At 33.0% G+C, this 24,417-nt stretch overlaps 1 protein-coding gene across 1 annotated transcript in view; it reads left to right on the forward strand.

Annotated features, from left to right (window-relative positions):
• Positions 1 to 24,417, forward strand: part of LOC127544326 (phospholipid-transporting ATPase ABCA3-like) — a 225,225-nt gene that overhangs the window by 46,489 nt on the left and 154,319 nt on the right. Inside the window, exons 6-8 of the mRNA XM_051970919.1 lie at positions 7,028 to 7,144; positions 7,521 to 7,641; positions 17,994 to 18,167. Of these exons, the coding sequence (XP_051826879.1) occupies positions 7,028 to 7,144; positions 7,521 to 7,641; positions 17,994 to 18,167 (412 nt within the window). The remainder of the gene's footprint in view (positions 1 to 7,027; positions 7,145 to 7,520; positions 7,642 to 17,993; positions 18,168 to 24,417) is intronic.

Below are 24,417 nucleotides of genomic sequence, written 5' to 3' on the forward strand. Positions count from 1 at the left end.
TTCCAAGAATTCTGTTAAATCTTATGCTTTCAATGTGAAGGCTACCAGGAACAATGAAAAACTACAGGACTAAATTAGTGATGAAGACAAACAAAATATTCTTGACAAATATAATGGAATAATCAACTGGCTGGATGAGAACCAGACAGTTGAGAAAGAAGAATGGTTCCCAGGAAGAGGAGGAGCCCAATCCAGAGGTACTTCTGGACCTACCACTGAAGAGGTTGACTAAATGCACCAGAAGAAAGAGCATTCCACACAGCTTTCCAAAAATTGAAAGACTCAAATTTATAGCCGAGGAAGTAGCAGTTTAAAAGTAACATTTAAGCTACTATGTAAATCTGGGCATTATGAATATTTGAATGTATGCAAAGAGAAAAATAAACAACATTGCACTTTATTAGTTCTATAATAAACAAATGGAAATGTAATTCTTGTCTTGGAGAATAAAATCTATTTAAATTGGCACCATAAAAAAAGAAATGAGTGGAAGTCTCCTACTTCATTGAGGATCCATCTCCTTTCCTGAAACATTATTGAAAAGATTATGAAAGGCTTAGTTGCCTGGGTAGTTGATTCTTGGTTGTAATTTAAGGTCCTTTGCCCTCCAAAGTATGGAATTCCAGGCCCTCTGATCCTTTATTGTAGAAGCTGCCAAATTCTGAGTAATCCTGATTGTGGCTCCTTGATAAATGAATTTTTTCTTTCTGGCAGTTTGTAGTATTTTCTCCTTGATCTTACATTCTGGAATTTTGCTACAATATTTCTCAGAGTTTTGCTTGTGAGATTCTTTCATGAGTTCATAGATGTACTCTTTCAATGAATATTTTTGCCCTCTGTTGTAGTATATCAGGGAAATTTCCTTTGATGATTTCTTGAAAAATGCTGTCAAGGCTCTTTTTTTGATTGCAGCTTTCAGGTAGTCCAGTAGTTTTTAAGTTGTCTCTCCTGGATATATTTTCCAGTTCAATTTTTCCAATGAAGTATTTTACACTTTATTTTTTTGTTGTTCTTTTTAATTTGAGTGATTCTTGATTTCTCATAGTCTTTACCTTCCATTTACCCAGTTCTACTTTTTAATGTATGATTTTCTTCAATTAGCTTTTGTATCTCCTTTTCTATTTGATCTTTTAAAGATCTACTTTTAAAGGTGTTTTCTTTGGTGAATTTGTTTTTACATCTGGCCAGTTGTATTTTTTAAAGAATTAGTTTCTTCAGTGGATTTTTTTTTTGCATTTGGCCAATTGTATTTTTTAAGCAATTGTTTTCTTCAAATCAATTTTTATCCTTCCTTTTTCAAACTGTTGAGTCTCTCTTGTATGCCTCTCATTTTTTTTCCCATTTTTTTGTCTCTCTCTTATTTGACTTTTAAAATCTTTTATGAGTTTTCCAAGAAAACTCTTTAGGCTTGAAACCAGTTCCATCTAAGAAACTGTTTCTCAATTAAGCAATGAATAAACACATTTTATTATACAAATACAATATAAAAATAAATACAAATATGTTGTACAAATAGAAATATAGTATACAAATTTATCATAAAATTGGGCCTAAAGAAATGACAAAAGGGATAGTCAAAGGAAAACCTGAGAGATTTTAATAAACTGATGCAGTGATAACAATTTATACAATAAAAGCAACATTGTATAGAAAAACAACTGTGAAGACTCAAGAATTCTGATAAAGGGATACTGGGAGAGCTCAAGGGGCTTCCAGCCTTCACTCTACCATTCTGGCCCTTTACTCATCCATCTTGATCTCCAGTGAATCTTAAACTTTTCTGCTCAATCTCTTTTCCATGTCAGTTGTTTTTGTTTTGAGAAACTTTAAATTTTCTTCAAAATTCTTAGCATTATAACTTATTAAATCTATTTCTTGTTGACTAACAGAGTCATTGGCTTCTATTTGTTCCATTCTAATTTTCAGAGAATTTGTCCCTTGATCAATGTTTTGCATGTTTTATACCAGGCTGATAATTTCCTTTTCAATTCTGTTTTCCATAATTTTCCTTTATTCCCCCTTTTCCATCCCTTCAGCCCAACCATTGTTTAAAATATTTTAAGTCTTAATCTCAAAACCTCTTGTTTCATTTCCTTCTGGAATTGTAGTTAAATTTGTGGCCATGTTGTATTTTTTCTGAGACTTTACTTATAGTTGTTTTGGAGTATTTTTCTTCTTTTGGTTTTATAACTTGACTTTCCTTGTCACTATAATAGGTTTTTATTGTAGGTTCTTTTTTTATTTTCCCATTCTTCAGGCATACTACCTGAATTCAGATTTGGTGTTAAGACTGGGCTCTTCTTTGCCTCTGGAAAGAAGGTCCAGGCCAGTTTTGTTTCTGCTTTCTTCAGAATACTAAGTATTGTGTTATTCTAGGATTTCATGGACTAATAGACTTTCAGTAATCTGTTACCTGATCTATTGCATCAATTGATTTCTATCTTATTTTTCTGAGCTTTACAAGCTCTACCTTACCTGTGTTTGGATCTAAGTAACAGAAAACTACTAGAAAAAGCTTTTGACAAAATATGACACTCATTTCTATTAGAAAACTCTAGAGAGCATAGAAATAAATTTAGTTTTCCTTAAAACAATAAGTAGTAACCCAGAGAGAGGACTGTGGGAACTGAGTGTGGTTCACATCATAGCATTTTCTCTCTTCTTGTTGTTTGCTTGCATTTTCTTTTCTTTTTTATTTTTTTTTCAGTATGATTTGATTTTCCTTGTGCACCAAGGAAAATATGTATGCATATGTTGAATTTAACATATATTTCTACTATGTTTAATATATTTTGGACTACTTGCCATTTAAGGGACGGGGTGACCTTGCAAAACCTTTAAATACATGGTTTTGCAAGGATTAATGTCAAAGAATTATCCATGGATATGTTTTGAAAAATAAAAAAGCTTTAATTATAAATAAATACAAAAAAGATGAAAAACAAAACACTAAATAGTAACTATCTAAAGCCATCAACAAATCTTAATGATAATGGGGATAAGTTAAAAGTTTCCTAATAAAATCAAGAGTGAAGCAAGGATACTTATGACCACTGTTATTTAATATTGTACTAGAAATGTTGGCATAGCAATAAGAGAAGAAAAACAAATTGAAGGAATTAGAATGGGCAATGAGAAAACAAAATTATTGTTCTTTGCTTATCATATGATGAAATTCCTAGAGAATTAACTAAAAATCTAGTTGAAATAATTAATTTTAGCAAAGCTGCAAGATACAAAATAACATATAAATCATCAGCATTTCTTTATCTTATACATTATACTATAATATAACATTAATTAATAAGAAATGTAATTGTAATTTATATTATGATATAAAATTATTATATATTACATATATTATCATTTACATATTAAATATAAGTTTATTTTTATATTATCAAGTCCAGAATCAAGAGATAAGAGAAATTTTATTTAAAATAACAAAGGCCAATATAAAATAATTGGCACTTTTCCTGCCAAAATGTACCCAAGAATTATTTGAACACAATTACAAAACATTTTTTACACAAATAAAGTCAGATCTAAGCAATCATGAAAATATAAGTGCTGATGGATAAATCAAGCCAATGTAACAAAAATGACTATTCCACCTAAATTTATTTGCTTTTTCAGTGCCATAACTAATGAAACTATGCAAAGAATTATTTTATAAGGCTAAAAAAAAAATCTTAACAAAATTTATCTGGAAGAGCAAAAGTTCAAGGATTTAAGGAATTAATTAAACCAAATGTGAAGGAAGGTGGCCAACTAGTATTGGATTTCAAACTATATTATAAAGCAATAATCATCAAAACTATTTGACACCGGCTAAGATGTAGAGTCATAGATTAGTGGAATAGATTAGGATTCAGTAGTAAATAACCATAGTTATCTAGTGTTTGATAAGTCAAAAAAACCCACATTTCAGCCCATGACCTCAGTATTTGACAAAATCTTCTGGGAAAACAAAAATTGTGTGACAGAAAGTAGGATAGAATACCATCTTCCACCATATACCAAGATGAAATAAAAATGGGTCCATGATTTAAAAATAAAGAGTGATACCATCAGCAGATTAGGAGAGTAAAAAATAGTTTATCTGTTAGATCTATAGAGAAGGAAGGAACTTATGACCAAATAAGAGGCAATAAACCAAATGAATCAAACCAATAAAACCAAGAAAGAAAGGAAGGAAAACAGAAAGTTGGGATACAGTTTTTATAATTAGTATCTCTGATAAAGGCCCAATTTCTCATTATCTATATTTTGGTTTCAATGGATTCAAATAAGAATATAATTCACTCCCCAATTAATAAATGGTCAGAGGATATAAACAGGTGTTTTTAGATAAAGAAATCAAAGGTATCTATGGTTATATGAAAAAACATTCTAAATTCCTATTGATTAGAGAAATGCAAATTAAAGCAACTCTCAGATACCATATCATACCTTTCAGATTGGCTAATATTGGAAACAGAAAAGAGAAATAATAAATGTTGGAAGGATTGTGAGAAAATTGATACACTAAAGCACTTTTGGTGGAATTGTTAACTGACCCACCCATTCTGGAGAGCTAAATTTGGAAATAATCTAACTGTATATACCCATTGACTAGCAATATCATTACTAGGTCTGTATCTCAAATAAATTAAAAAAAAAAAAACAGGATCAAGGGAAATGAAGGACACATTAGTACAGAAATATGTATAGCACCTCTTTTTGTAATGGTAAAGAATTGGAAATTAAGGGAATGTCCATCAGTTGGGGAATGACTGAACAAGTTGAGATATATCATTATAATGGAATACTCTTATGCTGTAACAAATAATGAACAGGCTCTTTTCAGAAAAATCTGCAAAGTCTGAAACAAACTGAAGCAAAGTGAAGTAAGCAGAGTCAGAAAAACATTGTACATATAGTAACAGCAATATTATATGATGATTATCTGTGAATGACTTAGATATTCTTAGCAATACAATAATCTAAGATAATTCCAAAGGACTCATGATGAAAAATGCTATGCTATGCATCTCCAGAGGAAAAAAATAATGGAGTTTAAATGCATGCTATTTTTCACTTTTATTTCTTGAAGGTTTTTTTTTCCTTTGGGTCTGTGTCTTCTTTCATAACATGACAAATATGAAAATATCCTTTGCATGATTGTACTTGTATAATCTATTTCAAATTGCTTATCATTCCAAGAAAGAGGTAGGTGAGGGAAGGAAGGAGAAAATTTATAACCAAAAATTTTTAAAAGAATGTTTAAAATTGTCTTTACATGTAATTGGGAGGAATTATTATTTTCATTATTTTAAACAAAGAAACTACTGCTAGATTCTGCCTGTTGGAGAGGTCTGTTTGTTTAGAGTAGCAGAAATATAGTCTTCCCTTTGATTGGGGGTTCCTTCTGTGCTTATTCTTATGAAAACTGGGTTAGATCCTGGATCTGAGACCCCACTTTGCTTCTTCATTCTGAGTCACACAACTGCTGTGTGACAAATTTTTCATTTCTTCCTTCTCAGTATACCACCTAGCACTCCCTGCTTGGGAAAGCCACGTAAGTCCTTGTTGTGCATAAGTCCTCAGTTGGCCCTGGATCTGTGACCCTGAATTGAGTAATGAGTGACAAAGATGCCAATTCTTACCTGTCCTTGTCAAGGTGTCTTGATATATTTCTGGAGTATACTGTGGGGGTATGAATTTGAGTGAGCCTCTCACATGTACAGCCTCTCTCTCCTTGGGTACTAGAGTCTTCCTCCAATAATATGCCTCTAATCTTGACTCTGAGGATCTAAGAACCTTTCAGAATTATGTATTTTCCTGCACTGAGCCAGGCTGAACAAATATCTCAGTGTGATTTTTTTTCTGCCTTTCCCTATTAGGATTCAGTATTGTCTATATTTGTTTGGAGGAGTTTTGTAGAGGGATTCTCAGTTGTACTGCTTTTAAACACTTTGCCACTTTTGTCATGTCTCCCAAACTTTTTTGTAAAGTGTTTTTATTATAAGGTTTGTTTTTACAGTGTTTAAACTTCCCTCTAGGGTCTTCCTTTACATAATACAAATTAATAACATCTCAGATTTAGAAGGCACTATTATTCTGTAATGATCACTTTTTTATAAACTGAGAGGGAAATGTTTAAAACAAGAATACCATATACATCCCTAACATAACTCTAACATAATTCTTGGAAAATATGGTTATTAAACTCATTGCTTTGTGTCAAAAACTATGCTGGGTGCTGAGGATACAAAATCAAAAATAAAACTTAATATTATTAGAGGAGACAGCATGTACCTTTAACAATAGACTTTCTATCTCCTGGCTTGGTGTCCATTTTATAATGCTTCCACTCCAAGTTATTTTGTAGATACTTTGTGTATACATAGACATGCATATATGTATACACACATAAGTATGCATATATGTATGTACATGTCTCCCTTAATAGAATGTGTCAAAGATTCTTTCATCTTTGTCACTATATCCTCTGACATCTAGCATAACTCCTGGAACATTGTCGATTCATAAAAAATGCTAATGGTTTGATTAGATCCACATTTTTAATAATTATGTTCTAACTTGGTTGTAGTGTGTAATGTGTGCATAGCTTTAATATTTCTCTTTTAGTTTTTAAGCGGTAAATTACAACAACATAAGATTTAGATGATAGTGTAGTGTAGTTGGGTTTTTTTTAAGAATTAGATTTGTACTTAGGGAACTTGAATTTAAATTCTATCTCTGGTATTTAGAACCTGTATAATTTTAGGGAAGTACTTTAATCTTTCTCTAGGTCTCATTTTATAGAGGATTAAATTTGCAAAAATCAATGGTATTTATTTATTCCTTTTTTCTTTGTTGTCTGCATATATAGAAATATTCTCAGAAGCCCTCAGAAATAGCTGAATGAAAATAAGAATCAAACAATTAGTCTGACCACTTACTTTGCTGAAGTTTTATTTATTTTATTAATTATTTATAGCTTATTAGGTTAAATAACATTAATTTCTTTTTTTCCTGATAGGAATATATGAGAATGATGGGACTCCACAACTGGCTGCACTGGTTTTCGTGGTTTCTTGTGTTTTTTATTACCTCCTCTATTGCTATATTTTTCATCACTATTCTCTTTCATATCAAGGCAAGTGTTTAGTTATGTCTATTTTCTTTATCTTCCATTGGGAGGGAAGTTTTATTCATGGATAATGGAAATCATTTTATGATGATTTTGTAAACTCTAGCCAAATCCTTCATATTTGTTTGTTTTTTTAAGAAACAGTCCTTTACAACTAGTTAGAGTCATTGTAGCCTTCATTCTTATATAGATGCAAGTGGAGTTTAATTTTCTTTTTGAAGTTTGATTTTCTTTTTATTTGACTTTAATTCCTGAGAAATAATTATTAGTTGTAGTAGAATTGCTATAATTTTGAAGAATCTATTTTATACTCTACAGTTTCCTGACTTCCTGTAATAAGAATACTATGTATAACTAAAATATTTTAATAAATGTTTCTTAGGTGAAAAATGATATGGCAGTATTCACCAAAAGTAACCCAGTTTTGATATTTTTCTTTCTGATGTGTTTTGCAATATCCTCCATCTCCTTTGGCTTCATGATCAGCACATTCTTTAATAAAAGTAAGTACAGAAATTTTTCTTTGTTAAAACAGTCAGTAAAATAAAACAAAACAACTTTTTTAGTTGCTTATTATAAATCAAATGTCATGGATGCCATGGGGGATAGTTTTTCCCTCTCAATAGTATTTTATTTTTCCAAATACATGTAAAGATAGTTTTCAACATTCTTTTTTGTATCACTTGATCACATCTATGCTTTTATCAGTGTGGATCTTCTTTCCCCATATACCAAAGTCCCTACACAACCTAGTAGAATGTCTTGGAGTTGCTATGACAAAAACAGTACATGATCCAGTGCCAACTCTCTGAGGACAAGTTTCCTCAAACTTTGCTCAAAGGCTAGACTTTTCTTTAGATCATAAATGTATATACTCCATTGTTTGGTGTGAAATCTTTTGAGCTTGTATAGCTGAGTGGCTAATTTAATTTTGGAGACTCTGGGTCACTGTACCATAATGAAGCATCTGAACAGGATTTTTAACATTCTAAATGTTGGCAAAATTTCATTGCCATTCCTATTAATAATATAGCTTGATTCTTTTTTCCAGTCTAAACATGAAAAACGCAAACTCATTTATGATCTTTCAATATTTCTCAAATTCATTTGAAGTTGGCATTCCAGTGTCTTTTCATATTTATATTCATAGTCATTCGTTCATTAAATATTTGAGTACTTACTATGTGTACACAGACACTAAGGAAGAATTAAAATTTAGATGAAACATTTCCTCATCGAATTTTTAGGTGAGTAATAAGACACACATAGAGATAACTATAATGTACAATTACAAATTTTAAGTATTTTTAAAAGCTTGTTTGGGTCTGGTGAAGGTTTTTTAAGGATGCAGGAAATGAACATGTTTGAAGTTAGTAAAGAAAGAACTTGTAGATAGAGAGAAACCAGACATTAAAGGGGAAAGAATTAAGATGGTAATCTGCTGATGGAATCACCTCATTATCAGAGGGTGGAGAATGTTAGAGGATTTTAAGATGAAAAGAAGAGGGAACTACGGTGATTGTTCTCAATGTTCTAAGGAATAATTAAGATCTTCCATTGAGAAAGTGAAATAACAGGGAGGTTTGATATGGTGGGAAATGATAAAGTTTGGGTTTCTGTGTAAAATTTTCCATGTAAAGTTTAGCTGACCAATATATATTATTAGTGAAATGTTAATAATATGTTGATATGTATTTCAAAGAGAGAAAAGTTAGGTCAGAACAAGGATTAAAGCCTAAATTAATGAGATACAGGGTGGGTTAAATTACAGAATAAATTAAGAAGGGATGAAATCCAGTGAGAGAGAGAGGAGATCATGGTCAAATACTAATATCAGAATTAGGAATTATAGAAGGTTGAACATTTGTAGATGATGATGGAATAAATGACTATTCTTGTCTGTAGCTGTGCTGGAATTAAGGTATACATCAAGGGAGTTTAATAAGTTGATAAACTGGAAAGACGACTTTAGGAAATATAAACATGGATATGTATATATGTATATTTTTAGGAGATTATAAATATGTAAAAAAGTTTAAATCTTGAAAAGCAAGTGTTGGGATAGAGAACTATGAGCCAGAGATTTGAATATCTTGAGAAAGAAAGATGGACCTGGGAACTGGAATATAAGTACAACCAGGATATGGTTAAGATGATCTGAGTGGAGTTATTCTTGAAGGAAGAGAGGCTTCTAGGTAGTGCTTACAGGGAAAGGGTCCAGAAGTAGCAATAATAGGTTAAAAAATTGTTCTTTGCTCCTGACTCAGTATGTTGAAAGGGCATGCTGGAAGGTTCATCTTGAGAGGGTGACGATGGATACATTGTCTTTTGGGAGCCAGATTTTTTGAGTATAGGAAATGGAAGAGAAGAGGGGTGATAGTTTGCTAACAATAAAATAGCTGTAACTTCCATATAGCATCAAGTAAATATTTATAAAGTACCACTCTGTGCCAAAAATTGTGCTAAACATTAGGGTTACAAGGAAAAGCAACTCTCCCCTCACCAAAAAAAAAAAAAAAAACCAAACCCAAAACTTGCTCTCAAAGAGTTCACAGTCTAATGGGGAAGATAAAAGACAAACACCCATGTATAAGCCAGATTTATACAAGATGAGTTGGAGATAATCACAGAAGAAAGCCATGAGTATGAAAGGATATTGGGAGACATTATAGAAGATGGGATTTTAGCTAGGAATTGAAAAAAGCTAAAGAAGCCAAGAAGCAGAGATAAGGAAAGCATTTCTGACATGGGAGAGAACCAGTGAAAACGCCTGGAATTTGGAGGTGGATTGTCTTATGTTAATGACAACAAAGAGGCCATTGTCACTGGATTGTAAAGTATGTGGAAGGGACTACAGCAGTGATTTCAGTTGAATTTTCTCAATTTCCAGATATAAATGTTAATAATAACGTACATTTATATAGATAGCACTTCACAGTTTGCACAGTACCTTCCAAAGAAAAACCTAATGAAGTGGGTAGAATAATAATAATGTTATAGATCAGAAAACTGAAAATCAGAAAATTTAAGTGGCTTAGTTTAAGTAATTGTCACACAGTTGTTAAGTTTTAGAGAACTGGTATTTGAATTCAGGTCTCATGACTTCAAATCCATTGATCTTTTCATACCATCATAATGTCTTTGCGGTGATTTCTCCCTGAATGTTCATAAAGCTTATTGTCCTCGTAAGTAATGTATTATTTTCTATCCTTTTTTGGGAGGATTATATTTCAAATATGGATTGTATTAGATGATCCTTGAGATCTTGATAATTCTTATTCTCCATTGGTAGAATTAAATTAAGAAAATAATTTTGAAATCTCTTATTCTGTAGGGAAAGATCCCATCGCAAAATTCTTTTTCTTCCTGGAAAATTGTACTTTGAACATCCTTGTTTCTAGGAAAAGTAAAAAACCTTATAGACTAAGCATATCCAGACCCAGAACATTTCCTGTTCATCAAGACTTGTCCTGTACATTTTCCTTTATTCTTATCAAACTTAACGCTTAGTTTGAAGAGCTCCATGAAAATCTAAAAGAGAAACAGCTTTTAGGGAAAAATTAACTTTTCTAGTTAATTTATATTGCTTTACAAGCAATATTTTACGCTAAAAAATGACAACTCCTCCTGATATTATTGGGAATAATATTCAATCCAATACCCTTGTCTAAATTTGTGATTTCTGCCTGCAAAAATATGTCCATATACAGGCTACTTGATGTAGGTAGGCTTAGAAAGCAGCACTTAAAAAAAAAAAAATCGATTGTTGTCTTAAAGCCCCATGCCTGCATGTTGCATGAAGTAGTATCAATCAAAATGTCCCATATTGGACAATACAACTCAGTATACAAGACTGGAAGGAGGGTAGAATCAGTATTTTTTGATTTGATTTGAGTATCTTGATAAAAAACACAACATGTAAATGTGATGTTTGTGAATCTCAGTCTATAGTAGTGGTTCTCAAACTACTGTAGGGGTAGAAACTTTCATTCACCTTAAACAAAATTTCTGTGGAATCTTGCAGTAAAATTGTTTTGAACACCTGCTGTAAAGAGCTGAAACTCTTAAAAGGTGTGCTTGAATAATGCGGAATGTTGGAGGGGATGTGGGAAAACTGGGACACTGATACATTGTTGGTGGAATTGTGAATACATCCGGCCATTCTGGAAAGCAGCTGGGAATTATGCTCAAAAAGCTATCAAACTGTGCATACTCTTTGATCCAGCAGTGTTACTACTCTTATATCCCAAAGAGATTTTTAAAAAGGGAAAGGGACCTGTATGTGCAAGAATGTTTGTTGCAGCCCTGTTTGTAGTGGCTAGAAACTGGAAACTGAGTGGATGCTCATCGATTAGAGAATGGCTGAATAAATTGTGGTATATGAATATTATGGAATATTATTGTTCAGTAAGAAATAACCAGCAGGAGAATTTCAGAAAGGCCTGGAGAGACTTAGATGAACTGATGCTGATGGAAATGAGCAAGATCAGAAGATCATTATATACTTCAACAATTATACTATATGAGGATCAATTCTGATGGACATGGCCCTCTTCAACAATGAGATGAACCAAATCAGTTCCAATAGAGCAGTGATGAACTGAATCAGCTACACCCAGGAAAAGACTCTGTGAGATGACTATGAACTACTACATAGAATTCCCAATCCCTCTATTTTTGTCCGCCTGCATTTTGGATTTCCGTCATAGACTAATTGTACACTATTTCAAAGTCCGACTCTTTTTATACAGCAAAATAACTGTTTGGAGATGTATACACATATTTTATTTAACTTATACTTTAACATATTTAACTTCTATTGGTCAACCTGCCATCTGGGGAAAGGGGTGGGGGGAAGGAGGGAAAAAGTTGGAACAAAAGGATTTGCAACTGTCAATGTTGAAAAATTACCTATGCATATATTTGTAAATAAAAAGCTATGAAAAAAGAAAAAAAAACGGTGTGCTTGAATCAGATAACTGAGCACTTAAGACTAATTACCTATTGGACAATGATTCTATTAGCATATGTTTGGAAAAATGGCCCTTCCCACCCAAGCTCCTGCTCAGCCCCCCACTCCCTGCGCAGCCCCCGGCCCCGCCGTATCCCCGCTGCTCCAGGAGGCCGGCCCTTAAGTGCTTCCCACATAAAACAGGAGCCCAGCGGCCCCCCGGGAGGGGGAAACGTCCACCTCCCCAAGCTCCGACTCAGACCCCCACTCCCTGCTCTGCCCCCGCCCCTGGCGCGTCGCATACAAGGCCACGAGCGGTCCATAGCTTTATTTCCCTAGTGCCTTGAGGTGCAATGCCTACAGCTGAGGTGTTCGGGTCGGTCCGAGCCCACGGGCAGGCTCTGTGTTTGGTGTGTACAGATAATAGTAGGAAGGATTAGAGGATGGTGTGAGACAAGCCAGACTCACTTTTCAGCAGGACAAGGAGTAGAAAGGCTGATGGTGAGCTTGTAGCAGTTTGTATCTCCTTCACTTCTCCCCCTAAAGTCCAAGGATTTTTACTTATCCTGACTCTAGCTGTTCTTGAGGCCTCCAGGGATCTAGCCCAGACTTTACCACCTGCTCCTGATAGAATGAAAAAAATAAGGCTGAATTTTAGAAAAGTCTTGTTTTGTATAATATTTCAAATGTAAAATCAAGATTGTATTTGTTACCCTTATTTTATAATTGGAAATATTAGATGCAACACTTTTTTGTAAGATGGTTCACAACAATTTTGATTTTTCACTTATCTTACATAATTCATTGTTTTGTGAGATTATCTTATTTCATAGTTTTGCTGTAAAAATTTAAGATTTTTTATTTATTTTCTTTTTGTAAATGTCTAGGTAATTTTTTTCTGGAGCGATAGCACTTAAAATGGTCAACATAATACATGTATAAAGTTTAATACAATCTATCAAGTTCAATAAAAATAAATCAGTAGAATAGTCATATTTCCATTTTCCTATATTTGAAATTTGAAACTCGGATGAAATGAATTTCTGCATTTTCATTCTTAATTTAGTAGCAAACACTTTTGTGTTCATGTCTTTTGAAACTTTGAGATTTTACTCAATTATCCAAAATAAGATTTCTACAGAAAGGATATGTACATATATATGTACATATATGTGTTTATATGAAAAGAGAGATTAACAATGATTATTTTATACACATCTCCTAAGACAAACTGTGAATCAACTGATTCATATTCATTAATTCTAGATTCTTAGTCATATAAGCAGTTTTGACCTATTTCTTTTTGTTCAGTATATACATTTTGCATGACTGCCACAGCATGGTGGATGGAGTTTTCTGTCACTATCATTTTTTGATATCATTTTGATTATCATTTTTTCCTTCACAGAACTTCTTAATGAAATTCCAGGTTTCTGTGGAGCACAGTTTGAAAAGTACTATTATCTCACATTCTGGTACAATGCATTTTACTGTTTTCTTCATGGCTAATACAAGTGTTGTGCAGCTAAATGGTAGATTAGATAGAGTACAAGGCCTGAAAAGACTCATCTTCCTGAATTCAAATTCAGCCTCATATACTTACTAGCTGTGTGACCCTGGGAAAGTTTCTTAACCCTGTTTGCTTCAGTTTCCTCATCTGTAAAATGAGTTAGAGAAGAAAATGGCAAATCTCTCCAATATATTTGCCAAGAAAACCCCAAATGGGGTCACAAAGAGTCAGACATGAATGAAATGACTGGACAACAATGAAATATTAGCTTCAGCATGGATACTGTGAATTATTTATCTAACAATGGCTAGGACTTGAAGATGTTTGGCTGAAAGGTTGTATTTACTCTTTTTTCTGCCCTCTTCACAGGGGTGGAATCCAACAAAAATTTTTCCATTGGGGCATCTCTGGGAGCATAATTTTTCCTATCTTTGACCCCCATTGAGTGGAGGAAGAGAATGATGAAAGAAGGATAAGAGGTTTTTTTACCTTGTAGTATAAGGAAAGGTGCTCTATATAGTTATCTTTAAGGATTCCTACACTTTACTTATTAGTAGGTCTTTTCCTGTACAATCTTTGTTCGGTTATTGTTGCATTTTGGAGAGTTGTAGCACTGCTTATCAGCAATATCTCTTTGCCAACCAGAAAATTCCTCCAGCAGTTTAAATATGTAATTCTCTTTTGCTTACTTCTGAGTTGCCACAAAAACATGTGTTCTTTGTTTGAGGACACAAAAATGATATTTTAAGTTAGTTTGATCATTGGTTAAATAAATCTAGTTCTACTGTGACCTGTTTAATGAGTTCATGATATAAGCTGGTCATACTCTTAGCATGCTTGGGACAATTAACCAATATAGAAAACTTTGCAGAGTATTTAAAAGAAACCAAAAAATGAGAAATAAGTTCTGTGGTAGATCAGCTCCCACTTATACCTTCTTAGTCTCACTAGTGTCTCTCCAGCAATTCCATGGCTATTGTACTATGAAGCAGATGTGTCTCTTTTCTCTCTGTCTCCATTTGCAGATCACTCTACCTATGCTTGTGAATAAACCGTTCCCTTATTTCTTCTGAATAAATTTTGTCTCTCCTCTCTTCAGAATGGGAGCAAGGGTTATTGTCTTTTCCCAGGATAGTCACAATCTGCTATGTCCCTTAGATAAGAATACAATGATGATTTCTATCCTGCCTTGCAGGTATTCATTCTATCTGGATTGGTTAAAAGCTATTTGGATTGGAGCTATAGTTTTCTCTAGTTCAGGAATTTTGCATCCCTTCAAAATTAACTGTAGTACACTTTACATCTGCAATTGTACGTCACATAATCAAAATAAAATCAGCATTTAATAGACCAAAAATTATTAACTCAGCAATTCAGGAAATCAACTTAGGGAGCCGTTCACAGCAAAAATATATCAACAGTACATATAAAAGACCTACTTCAGTGTAAAGCATTACTTGATAGACCACTAGAGTGATGTTAAGTCTAAGTTACACCAGGACATATTATATGCCATGTCACAATGGTACATACACTTCCAAAGAAGATAAGAAAACATACATAACAGTCAAATAAGAATAATGTCTAGAATAACAAAATATCTAAAACAGTAATTTGTGCATGAACAAGCACATAAATGATAAATATTCTCTTAATATGGGTGTAACAATTTTTTCCATCTCCCTTTGAACATTGGTCAAATAGTCTCAGTTCTATGAGACCTGACCCATTGGATGAATTCATGATAAAGACTGGTCATATATCCTTATCACAACTTGAAATCAGAAAGACTTACATTCAAATTCAGCCTTAGACACTTAACGAGCTCTGTGACTCTGGGTAAGCCACTTAACTATTCTGTGTATCTATTTCCTCATCTGCAAAATGAGGGGACTTTGCTCTATAGCTTCTAAAGTACCTTCGAGACTAAATCTATGGTCCTATGAAACCCATATTTAAGAGAGAGGAGAATAAAGGTGACTGAGAAGAAACCATGAAAAATTAGGACCAGGAGAATATAGTACTGCAAGAACCAAAAGATAAGTGTATACCAAAAAAGAAGAGCTAGTTAACACTGTCAGGTGCCACAGAAAGATCAAGGAAATTGATTTCAAAAAGCTATTGGATTGATAGTGATTATAGGATGTGAACAGACAGTTCTCAAAAGAAGAATTACAAAATATTCACAGCCACATAAAGAAGAATGTTTCACATCACTAATAATAAGAGGATGCAGATCAAAATAATCCTGAGGTTTTAAGAGTTGTGAAATGGTAGACACATTAATACGTTGTTGGTAGAGCTGTGAAATGGTGCTGCCATTTTGGAAATCAGTTTGGAATTATGTGAATTAAGTAGACTTAAAAATCCAGGTCCTTTGAACCAGAGACTCCATTACTGTTATTATATTTCAATCAAGCCATCAATAAGAAAAAGACCCCATCATACTTCATAATAATTATAGTAACACTTTTTGTGATAGCTAAGAATTGGAAATAAAGTAAATGCCTACTAATTGGGGAATAGCTAAATAAATTGTGGTACAGGAATGTAATGGAATGTTATTGTACTGTAAGAAATGATATGTCTGATGAATACAGAGACATGGAAAGATCTATATGAACTGATACTTAGTGAAATAAGCAGAGCCAAGAAAATAACAGTGAAAATGGAAAGAGAAACTATGGGCCAGAAAGTCAAAAGTAAACATAACAAAATTACAAGATCAAGCAAAATTTGAATGAAGAAATATGTGAGAACATCCTCAACCATCTGTTTTGGAGATAGAAGGTCTACTCATTGCACATATTTAAAGACTTATTCAATGTATGGATCAGTTATACTGAATTTTTTCTCTCTAAAAATACTATTTGTTGTACGAGATGGCTCTCCGGGAAAGGGAATGGGGGGAGAAGATACTTGGTATAACTTTGATGATATAAGAATTAGAAAATATCAATAAAAACTTTTTTTAAAGATAATGAATTTAGTAATTAAGTCACTGATGGTACAAGAATAGAGAAATAATTAGATGTGTGGAGCTATTTTAATGTAATGAAACGCTGTGATATAATTAAGATTCACAAGTTCGAGAAATACAATGAAATTTAGAAGAAATTTTATTAAATAATGCAAAGTAGAAGAATTAGAACCAGGACAGAGTACATAGTAATTGAGTAATTACCAAAGTAAGTGGTAGTAGACAAAAAAACCTGGTGGTCTTTTAAAATCAGTGAAAAGTTACATCATTTTAAATTCATTTAAATGTAAGTAATTGGGAAAAAGTTTGATTAGTTGTATATATTCATTATTAAGTTTGTAATATTTTTAATGGCAGTTGGATTAAAACTTGTGTACCTGGATTTGATTCCTAGCTACCAAAATATGTGATCATGGCCAAAGACCTTGACTGTTTTGTCCTCTGTAAAACGGGAATAAGAGTAATTGAGGAGGTCTTCCTGAGGGTCATAGGAGATAATGAATGTAAATGGCTTTGTAAACTATAAAATAGTAAATACAAATGGCAGTTGTATATGAGGGGAGGGAGGGCTCAAAAATGACTTTGCAAAAGAATGCTGTAGGGTGGTAGACACAGAGGCCATATTGCATCAGGTGGTAGAATGGTAGTCAGCAAGTCTTGGCATTTAATATAGACTAAAAATTTGGCAGCAAGGTAAAGAGAAGGAGATTTGGAGTGACAGATTGAAAGGAGATAGGAATAATGGAAAGGGATTGGGTTTGTTTTTTTTTTTTTTAGTTTTGTTTTTAAAAGAGAAAACCTGATCAATTTTGTTACTAAAGGGAAAGACGTTATACCTGGAGGGAGGAGGATTAAAGATGAGAGTGAGGGAATGACAAGTAGAACAGGGTCCTTTTACACTTTCATTAAGGATGATTATCTAAACAAATTAATAGTTTAATGATATTGTAAAGGAAATAGTTTCTTACATAGGTTAAGCATTTTTCAAGCTCCATTATTTGTATGTCATTGATGCCCTAAAAATAAACTTGATAAACTTATTAAAATAGAAATGCCAGGATATTTATTTAATAACATTTTTCACTTGCTATGTAATTTTAATTTTAAAAATATAGACACTGGGAACAGCTATATGATACAAATGGATAGAACACTGGCCCTGAAGTCAGGAGGACTGAGTTCAAATCTAGCCTCAGACAAATAATACTTCCTAGCTGTGTGACCCAGGCAATTCACTTAGCCCCAATTGCTCCAGCAAATAAATAAATAAATAAATAAATAAATAAATAAATAAATAAATAAATAAATAAATAAATAAATGAATAAATGAATAAATGAATAAGTATACGAAAGGAGGTTTTTTTCTGTTCATGTTACATAAATTATTTCTTTTTTTCTTATTCTAAATCTGTAGCCAATTTAGCTGCTACTACAGGAAGTATCCTCTACTTTATTGCCTACACCCCATATGTCCTTATTGAATTTCAATATAGCTCGCTGTCTTATAGCCAGAAGTTATTATCTTGTCTCCTGTCAAATGTTGCAATGGCATTAGGAATTCTGCTCATAGTCAATTTTGAAAAGAAAGGTAAGCAATGATTTTCACAAATTTATATCTTTGTTGACCTGATACCTAACCACAACTAGAGAATTATGGGCTGTGTTGGCCTGCAACTCTTAACTCTTAATTGCCTTATCATTGCTGTTTTGCAAAGTAGACATTTCAGTATTTACAATTAATTTTGAAAATCACTTTGGGCAGCTTTTTAATGGGTATAAGAATGGGAGATTGGTGATAATTAGACTAGAGTTCTTATGCATTATCAAAGAATACCTGACACAGAGCTGAGATTCTCTAGGTTGTTCATAAATGAAAGGTGATGGCACAATTAAAGTTTTGGCTTTTGATAATGTACATAGAACATGATTATATGGTGATCAAGCATAAATGAAATACTGTTTGGGAATAATTAGTCCTCCAGGAATAAAATACTTAGGTGTAATTCAGTAAACACTTTGAGAAAAAGAAAGTCATTTTTCATTAGTTTGGCAAAGACAAAGTAACACTCATTTATTAGACAGTCATAGTGCATTAGTTCTAAAAATATGACTTTTAGTACTTTCCCTTTGAGATGGCCTCTATCTACTATGTAGATATCTTACATGTACTTAATTATGTATTTATTGTCTCCTTTAAGAAAGAATTGTGAGCTCTTTGTGAGGAAGGAAAATATTTTTGCCTTTTTTATATCCCAAGTACTTGGAAGAGTGCCTAATAACATAGTAAGTAGTCAACAATTGAGCTTTAGCATTTTAGAACTCTCCAAAGGATTTGGACTCCTTTTTTAAAATTAATTTTTAATTTAATAGAAAAGAAAAATAAAACAATACACTGTCTCATGCCCAGAAGAATGCCAGAAAGAAGCACTTTTTTATTTTGTAATTTTTTTCTCCTTTCATCTTCCCCCTGTCATGGATGCCTTCTAACTCCTATCCCCTGAAATCCTTTTCTCCTTTTATAAAGCTTTGAGGGTCTTCTATACATGGCATTAGTGATGGATTAATCACTCTGTTATTCTCAGCTGTCTCCTTCTAGGGTATGAGATTTGCACTGGATAGATGTGTCAGTTGAGCTTGTTTCTTTTAGGGTACAGTGTTTTAGCCATTCAGTTCAATGTGCTGTTGGAAAGTTGGGAAAAGTTGTTGCTAGTTGCCATGATGGTTTTTCAACAAGTTTAGCCTCCACTGGGTTAAGCCACTCAAAAGTCATCCTGAAACCTTTTCCAGATCTTGCAATGCTCATAAAGTTGTTATCTTGGCATACCCATATGTCAAGGACACATCGTCATTTCTCATTTTCTGTGGTTCCTTCTGTAATCTCCAGTGGACTCTGCTGACATCTCTGGGTACTAGTAAGACCTCACTCGGCATCTCCAAAATTTAAAAAGTCATTTCCTAGACATATCTACCTTGGAGTGCTTAATCACCTAATGTTACAAAAGAATAGAAAAGACAGAAATAGCCATGTGCTGAGAGATAAGAGCTGATGTCTTCTTCATCTGACTCTTAAGACCAGATCAAAGTAGACTTTTTTCTTTGCAGCTACAAAGGAGAGAAATTACACACTTGGGTATAGCATAGCATTTCCAGATCTGTGGCCATTTAAAAGACCCATCAGCCTCATACAGTACCAACCCCCTGATTCATTTATGATCAGAAACTAGATCCACATAATCTTCACATAAATAGTTAAACTGAAACCAGGGTGGAGAACATCCACACATGGTTAACTTACTAGCCTTTATTGGCCAGTCCACTCTGTAAATAAAAAGCGTTTATCTAGTGCTTATTATATGTCCAACATGATGCTAAATTACAAGTAGAAAAACTACCCTGTACCAGATTTCTTTTCTTTGTTTTGTTTTTCTCAGCAGCATTTTATTTTTCTAAAAAAAAAATGTATACATGTCTATATGTGTAGACAGTTTTCAACATTCACCTTTGTTTTAACTTCCAAATATTTTCTTCCTTCCTCCCTTAGCCTCCTCTCCTCTCCAAGACAGCAAGCAATATAATATATGCATGTACAATCATTTTAAACATATTTCCATATTAGTCATATTGTGAAATAAAAATCAGAACAAAAGTGAAAAACCACAAGAAAGAAAAAGCAAACAAAAAAGCAAAAATAGAATGCTTCCATTTACATTGTTTCCACAGTTCTCTCTCTAAATTCAGATGGTATTTTACAGCCAAAATTTATTGGAATCGTTTTGGATCACAGTATTGTTGAGAAGAACTAAATCTGTGATAAATGATTATCACATAATCTGTCTGTTACTGTGTCCAGTGTTCTGCTGCTTTGGCTCACTTCCCTCAGCATTAGTTCATGTAAGTCTTTTCAGGCTTTTCTGAAATCAGCCTGCTCATCATTTCTTATAGAATAATAATATTCCATTACCTTCATATGCCATAACTTATTCAAACATCCTCCAATTGATAGGCATTCACTCAGTTTCCAATTCCTTGCCACTATAAAAGGGCTGCTGCAAACATTTTTGCACATGTAGGTCTTTTCCACTCTTTTATGATCTCTTTCAGATATAAATCCAGTAGTGACAATGTTAAATCAAAGGGTATACAATTTTATAGCCTTTGGTCATAGTTCCAAATTGCTCTCCAGAATAGTTGGATCAGTTTACAACTCCACCAGCAATGCATTGTGTCCCAATTTTCCCATATCCTCTCAAACAGTTATCATTTACTTTTCCTGTCATCTCAGACAATTTGAAAGGTGTGTGGTGGTAACTCAGAGTTGTTTTCATTTGTATTTCTCTAATCATAGTTTAGAGCATTTTTTTTCATATGACTATAGTTAGCTTAGATAATCAAAAAAACTTCCTGCTCATATCTTTTGGCCATTTATCAATTGGATAATGATTTGTATTTTTATAAGTTAGATTCAATTCTTTTTTTTTTTTTTTTGAGAAATAAGGTCTTTATCAGAGATATTTATTGCAAAAAAAATTTCCCCAATTTTCTTCCTCCTTCCAATCTGACTAAAATTAGTTTTTTTTGTACAAAAGATTTTTAATTTTAAACACTCAAAACTATCTGTTTTACATTTTGTTATACTCTCTATTTTCTTTTTAAAATAATAATGGCTTATATTTTTCAAAATACATGCAAAGATAGTTTTCAACATTTACACTTGCAAAATCTTGTATTTCAAATTTTTCTCCTTCCCTCCTCACCTCTCCCTTTCCCTAGACAGCAAGTAACCCAATATAGGTTAAACATGTACAATTCTTCTAAACATATTTCCACATTTATCATCCTGCACAAGAAAAATCACATCAAACAGGGGAAAATGAGAAAGAAAAAAACACAAAGAAACAAACAACAATATATGGTGATATCCCCATAGTCTTCTCTCTGGATGCAAATGGCTGCCTCCATCACAAGCCTATTGGAATTGGCCTGAATCACCTCATTGTTGAAAAGGGCCAAATCTATTGTATTTGATCATCACATATATTCTTGTTGTTGTGTTTAATGTTCTTTTGGTTCTACTCATTTCACTTAGCATCAGTTAACGTAAGTCTACAAGACTTTCTAAAATCATCCTGCTGATCCTTTATTTTATTCATGGGTAATTTTTCCAACATTGACCCTTGCAAAACCTTTTGTTCCAAATTTTCCCCTCCTTGATCCTATCTCCCCCCCAGCTGTCAAGTAGTCCAATATATGTTAAATATATTGAAATACATGTTAAATCCAATATATGTATACATATTTATACAGTTATTTTGCTGCACAAGAAAAATCAGATCAAGAAGGAAGGAAAAGAAAAACAGAAACAAAACAAAATGCAAACAAATAACGAGAGAGGGAATGAGAATGCTATATTGAGTTTCACACTCAGTTCCCATGGTTCTCTCTCTGGGTGTCAATGGCTCTCTTCATCACTGAACAACTGGAACTGATTTGAATCATCTCAATATTGAAGAGAGTCACATCCATTAGAATTGATCGTCATATATTCTTCTTGTTGTCATGAATAATGATCTCCTGGTTCTGCTCATTTCACTTAGCATCAGTTGATATAAGTCTCTCCAGGCCTTCTGAAATCATTCTGCTGGTCATTTCTTACAGAACAATAATGTTCCACAGCATTCATATACCACAATTTATTCAGCCATTCTCCATTTGATGGACGTCCATTCAGTTTCCAGTTTCTTGACTCTACAAAGAGAGCTTCCATAAACATTTTTGCACATATGGATCCTTTTCCCTCCTTTAAGATCTCTTTGGGATATAAGCCCAGTAGTAGCACTGTTGGATCAAAGGGTATGCACAGTTTGATAACTTTTTGAGCATAGTTCCAAACTGCTCTCCAGAATGGTTGGATCCATTCACAGTTCCACCAACAATGTATCAGTTTCCCAGTTTTCCCACATCCCCTCCAACATTTGTCATTATCTTTTCCTTTTCCTGTCATTTTAGCCAATCTGACAGGTGTGTAGTGGTATCTCAAAGTTGTCTTAATTTGCATTTTTCAGTGATTTGGAGCAACTTTTCATGTGACTACAAATAGGTTCGATTTCTTCATCTGAAAATTGTTCATATCTTTTGACCATTTATCAATTGGAGAATAGCTTGAACTATTATAAATTTGAGTCAGTTCTCTATATATTTTAGAAATGAGGCCTTTTTCAGATCCTTTGGATGTAAAAATGTTTTCCCAGTTTATTGCCTCCCTTCTAATATTGTCTGCATTAGTTTTGTTTATACAAAAACTTTTTTAATTTAATGTAATCAAAAATATCTATTTTGTGATCAATAATGATCTCTAGTTCTTCTTTGGTCACAAATTTCTTCCTCCTCCACAAATATGAGAGGTAAACTATCCTATGTTCTCCTAATTTGTTTATGATATCATTCTTCATGTCTAGATCATGAACCCATTTTGACCTTATCTTGGTATACAGTGTTAGGTATGGGTCTATACCTACTTTTTGCTATACTAGTTTCCAATTTTCCCAGCAGTTTTTGTCAAATAGTGAATTCTCATCCCCAAAGCTAGGGTATTTAGATTTGTCAAATACTAAATTGCTATAGTCATTGACTGTTTTGTTCTGTGAACCTAACCTATTCCACTGATCAGCTTCTCTAGTTTTTAGCCAGTACCAAGTGGATTTGATGACCATTGCTTTATAATATAATTTTAGATCTACTACAGCTAGGCCACCTTCATTTGATTTTTTTTTTCATTAGTTCCCTTGAAATTCTTGACCTTTTATTCTTCCAGATGAATTTTGTTATTTTTTCTAGGTCAGTAAAATAGTTTCTTGGGAGTTTGATTGGTATAGCACTAAATAAATAGATTAGTTTAAGGAGTGTTGTTGTCTTTATTATATTCACTCAACCAATCCAAAAACACTTGATATTTTTCCAATTGCTTAGATATGACTTTATTTGTTCCTGATTTTCCCTTGGCAGATGGATTCCCAAATATTTTATACTATCGACAATTATTTTAAATGGAATTTCTCTTTATATCTCCTGCTCTTTGATTTAATTAGTGATATATAAAAATGCTGATGATTTATGTGAATTTATTTTGTATCCTGCAAATTTGCTAAAGTTGTGGGTTATTTCTAGTAGTTTTTTAGTTGATTCTCTAGGGTTCTCTAAGTATATCATTATATCATCCACAAAGAGTGATAATTTGGTTTTCTCATTACCTTCTTTAATTCCTTTAATCTCATTTTCATCTCTTATTGCCAACACTAGCATTTCTAATACAATATTGAATAGTAATGGTGATAGTGGTTAACCTTCTTCCACCCCTGATTTTATTGGGGATGGTTCCAGTTTATCACCATTACATATGATGCTTACTGATGGTGTGAATAGATACTACTGAGTGTCTTAAGGAAAAGTCCATTTATTCCTATACTCTCTAGTGTTTTTATTAGGAATGGGTGTTGGATTTTATCAAATGTTTTTTCTGCATCTATTGAGATAATCATATGGTTTTTGTTAATTTGGTATTGACACAGTCAAATATGCTAATAGTTTTTTTGATATGGAACCAGCCCTGCATTCCTGGTGTAAATCCTACTTGGTCATGGTGTATTATCCTGGGGATGATTTTCTGTAGTCTCTTTGCTAATATTTTATTTAAGATTTTTGCATCAATATTCATTAGGGAGATTGGTCTATAATTTTCTTTCTCTATTTTCATCCTACCTGGTTTAGGTATCAGTACCATGTCTATGTCATAAAAGGAATTTGATAGGAGTCCTTCATTCCCTATTTTTTCAAATAGTTAT

This window comes from Antechinus flavipes, chromosome 1, assembly GCF_016432865.1.
Source record: "Antechinus flavipes isolate AdamAnt ecotype Samford, QLD, Australia chromosome 1, AdamAnt_v2, whole genome shotgun sequence".
Taxonomy (NCBI): domain Eukaryota; kingdom Metazoa; phylum Chordata; class Mammalia; order Dasyuromorphia; family Dasyuridae; genus Antechinus; species Antechinus flavipes.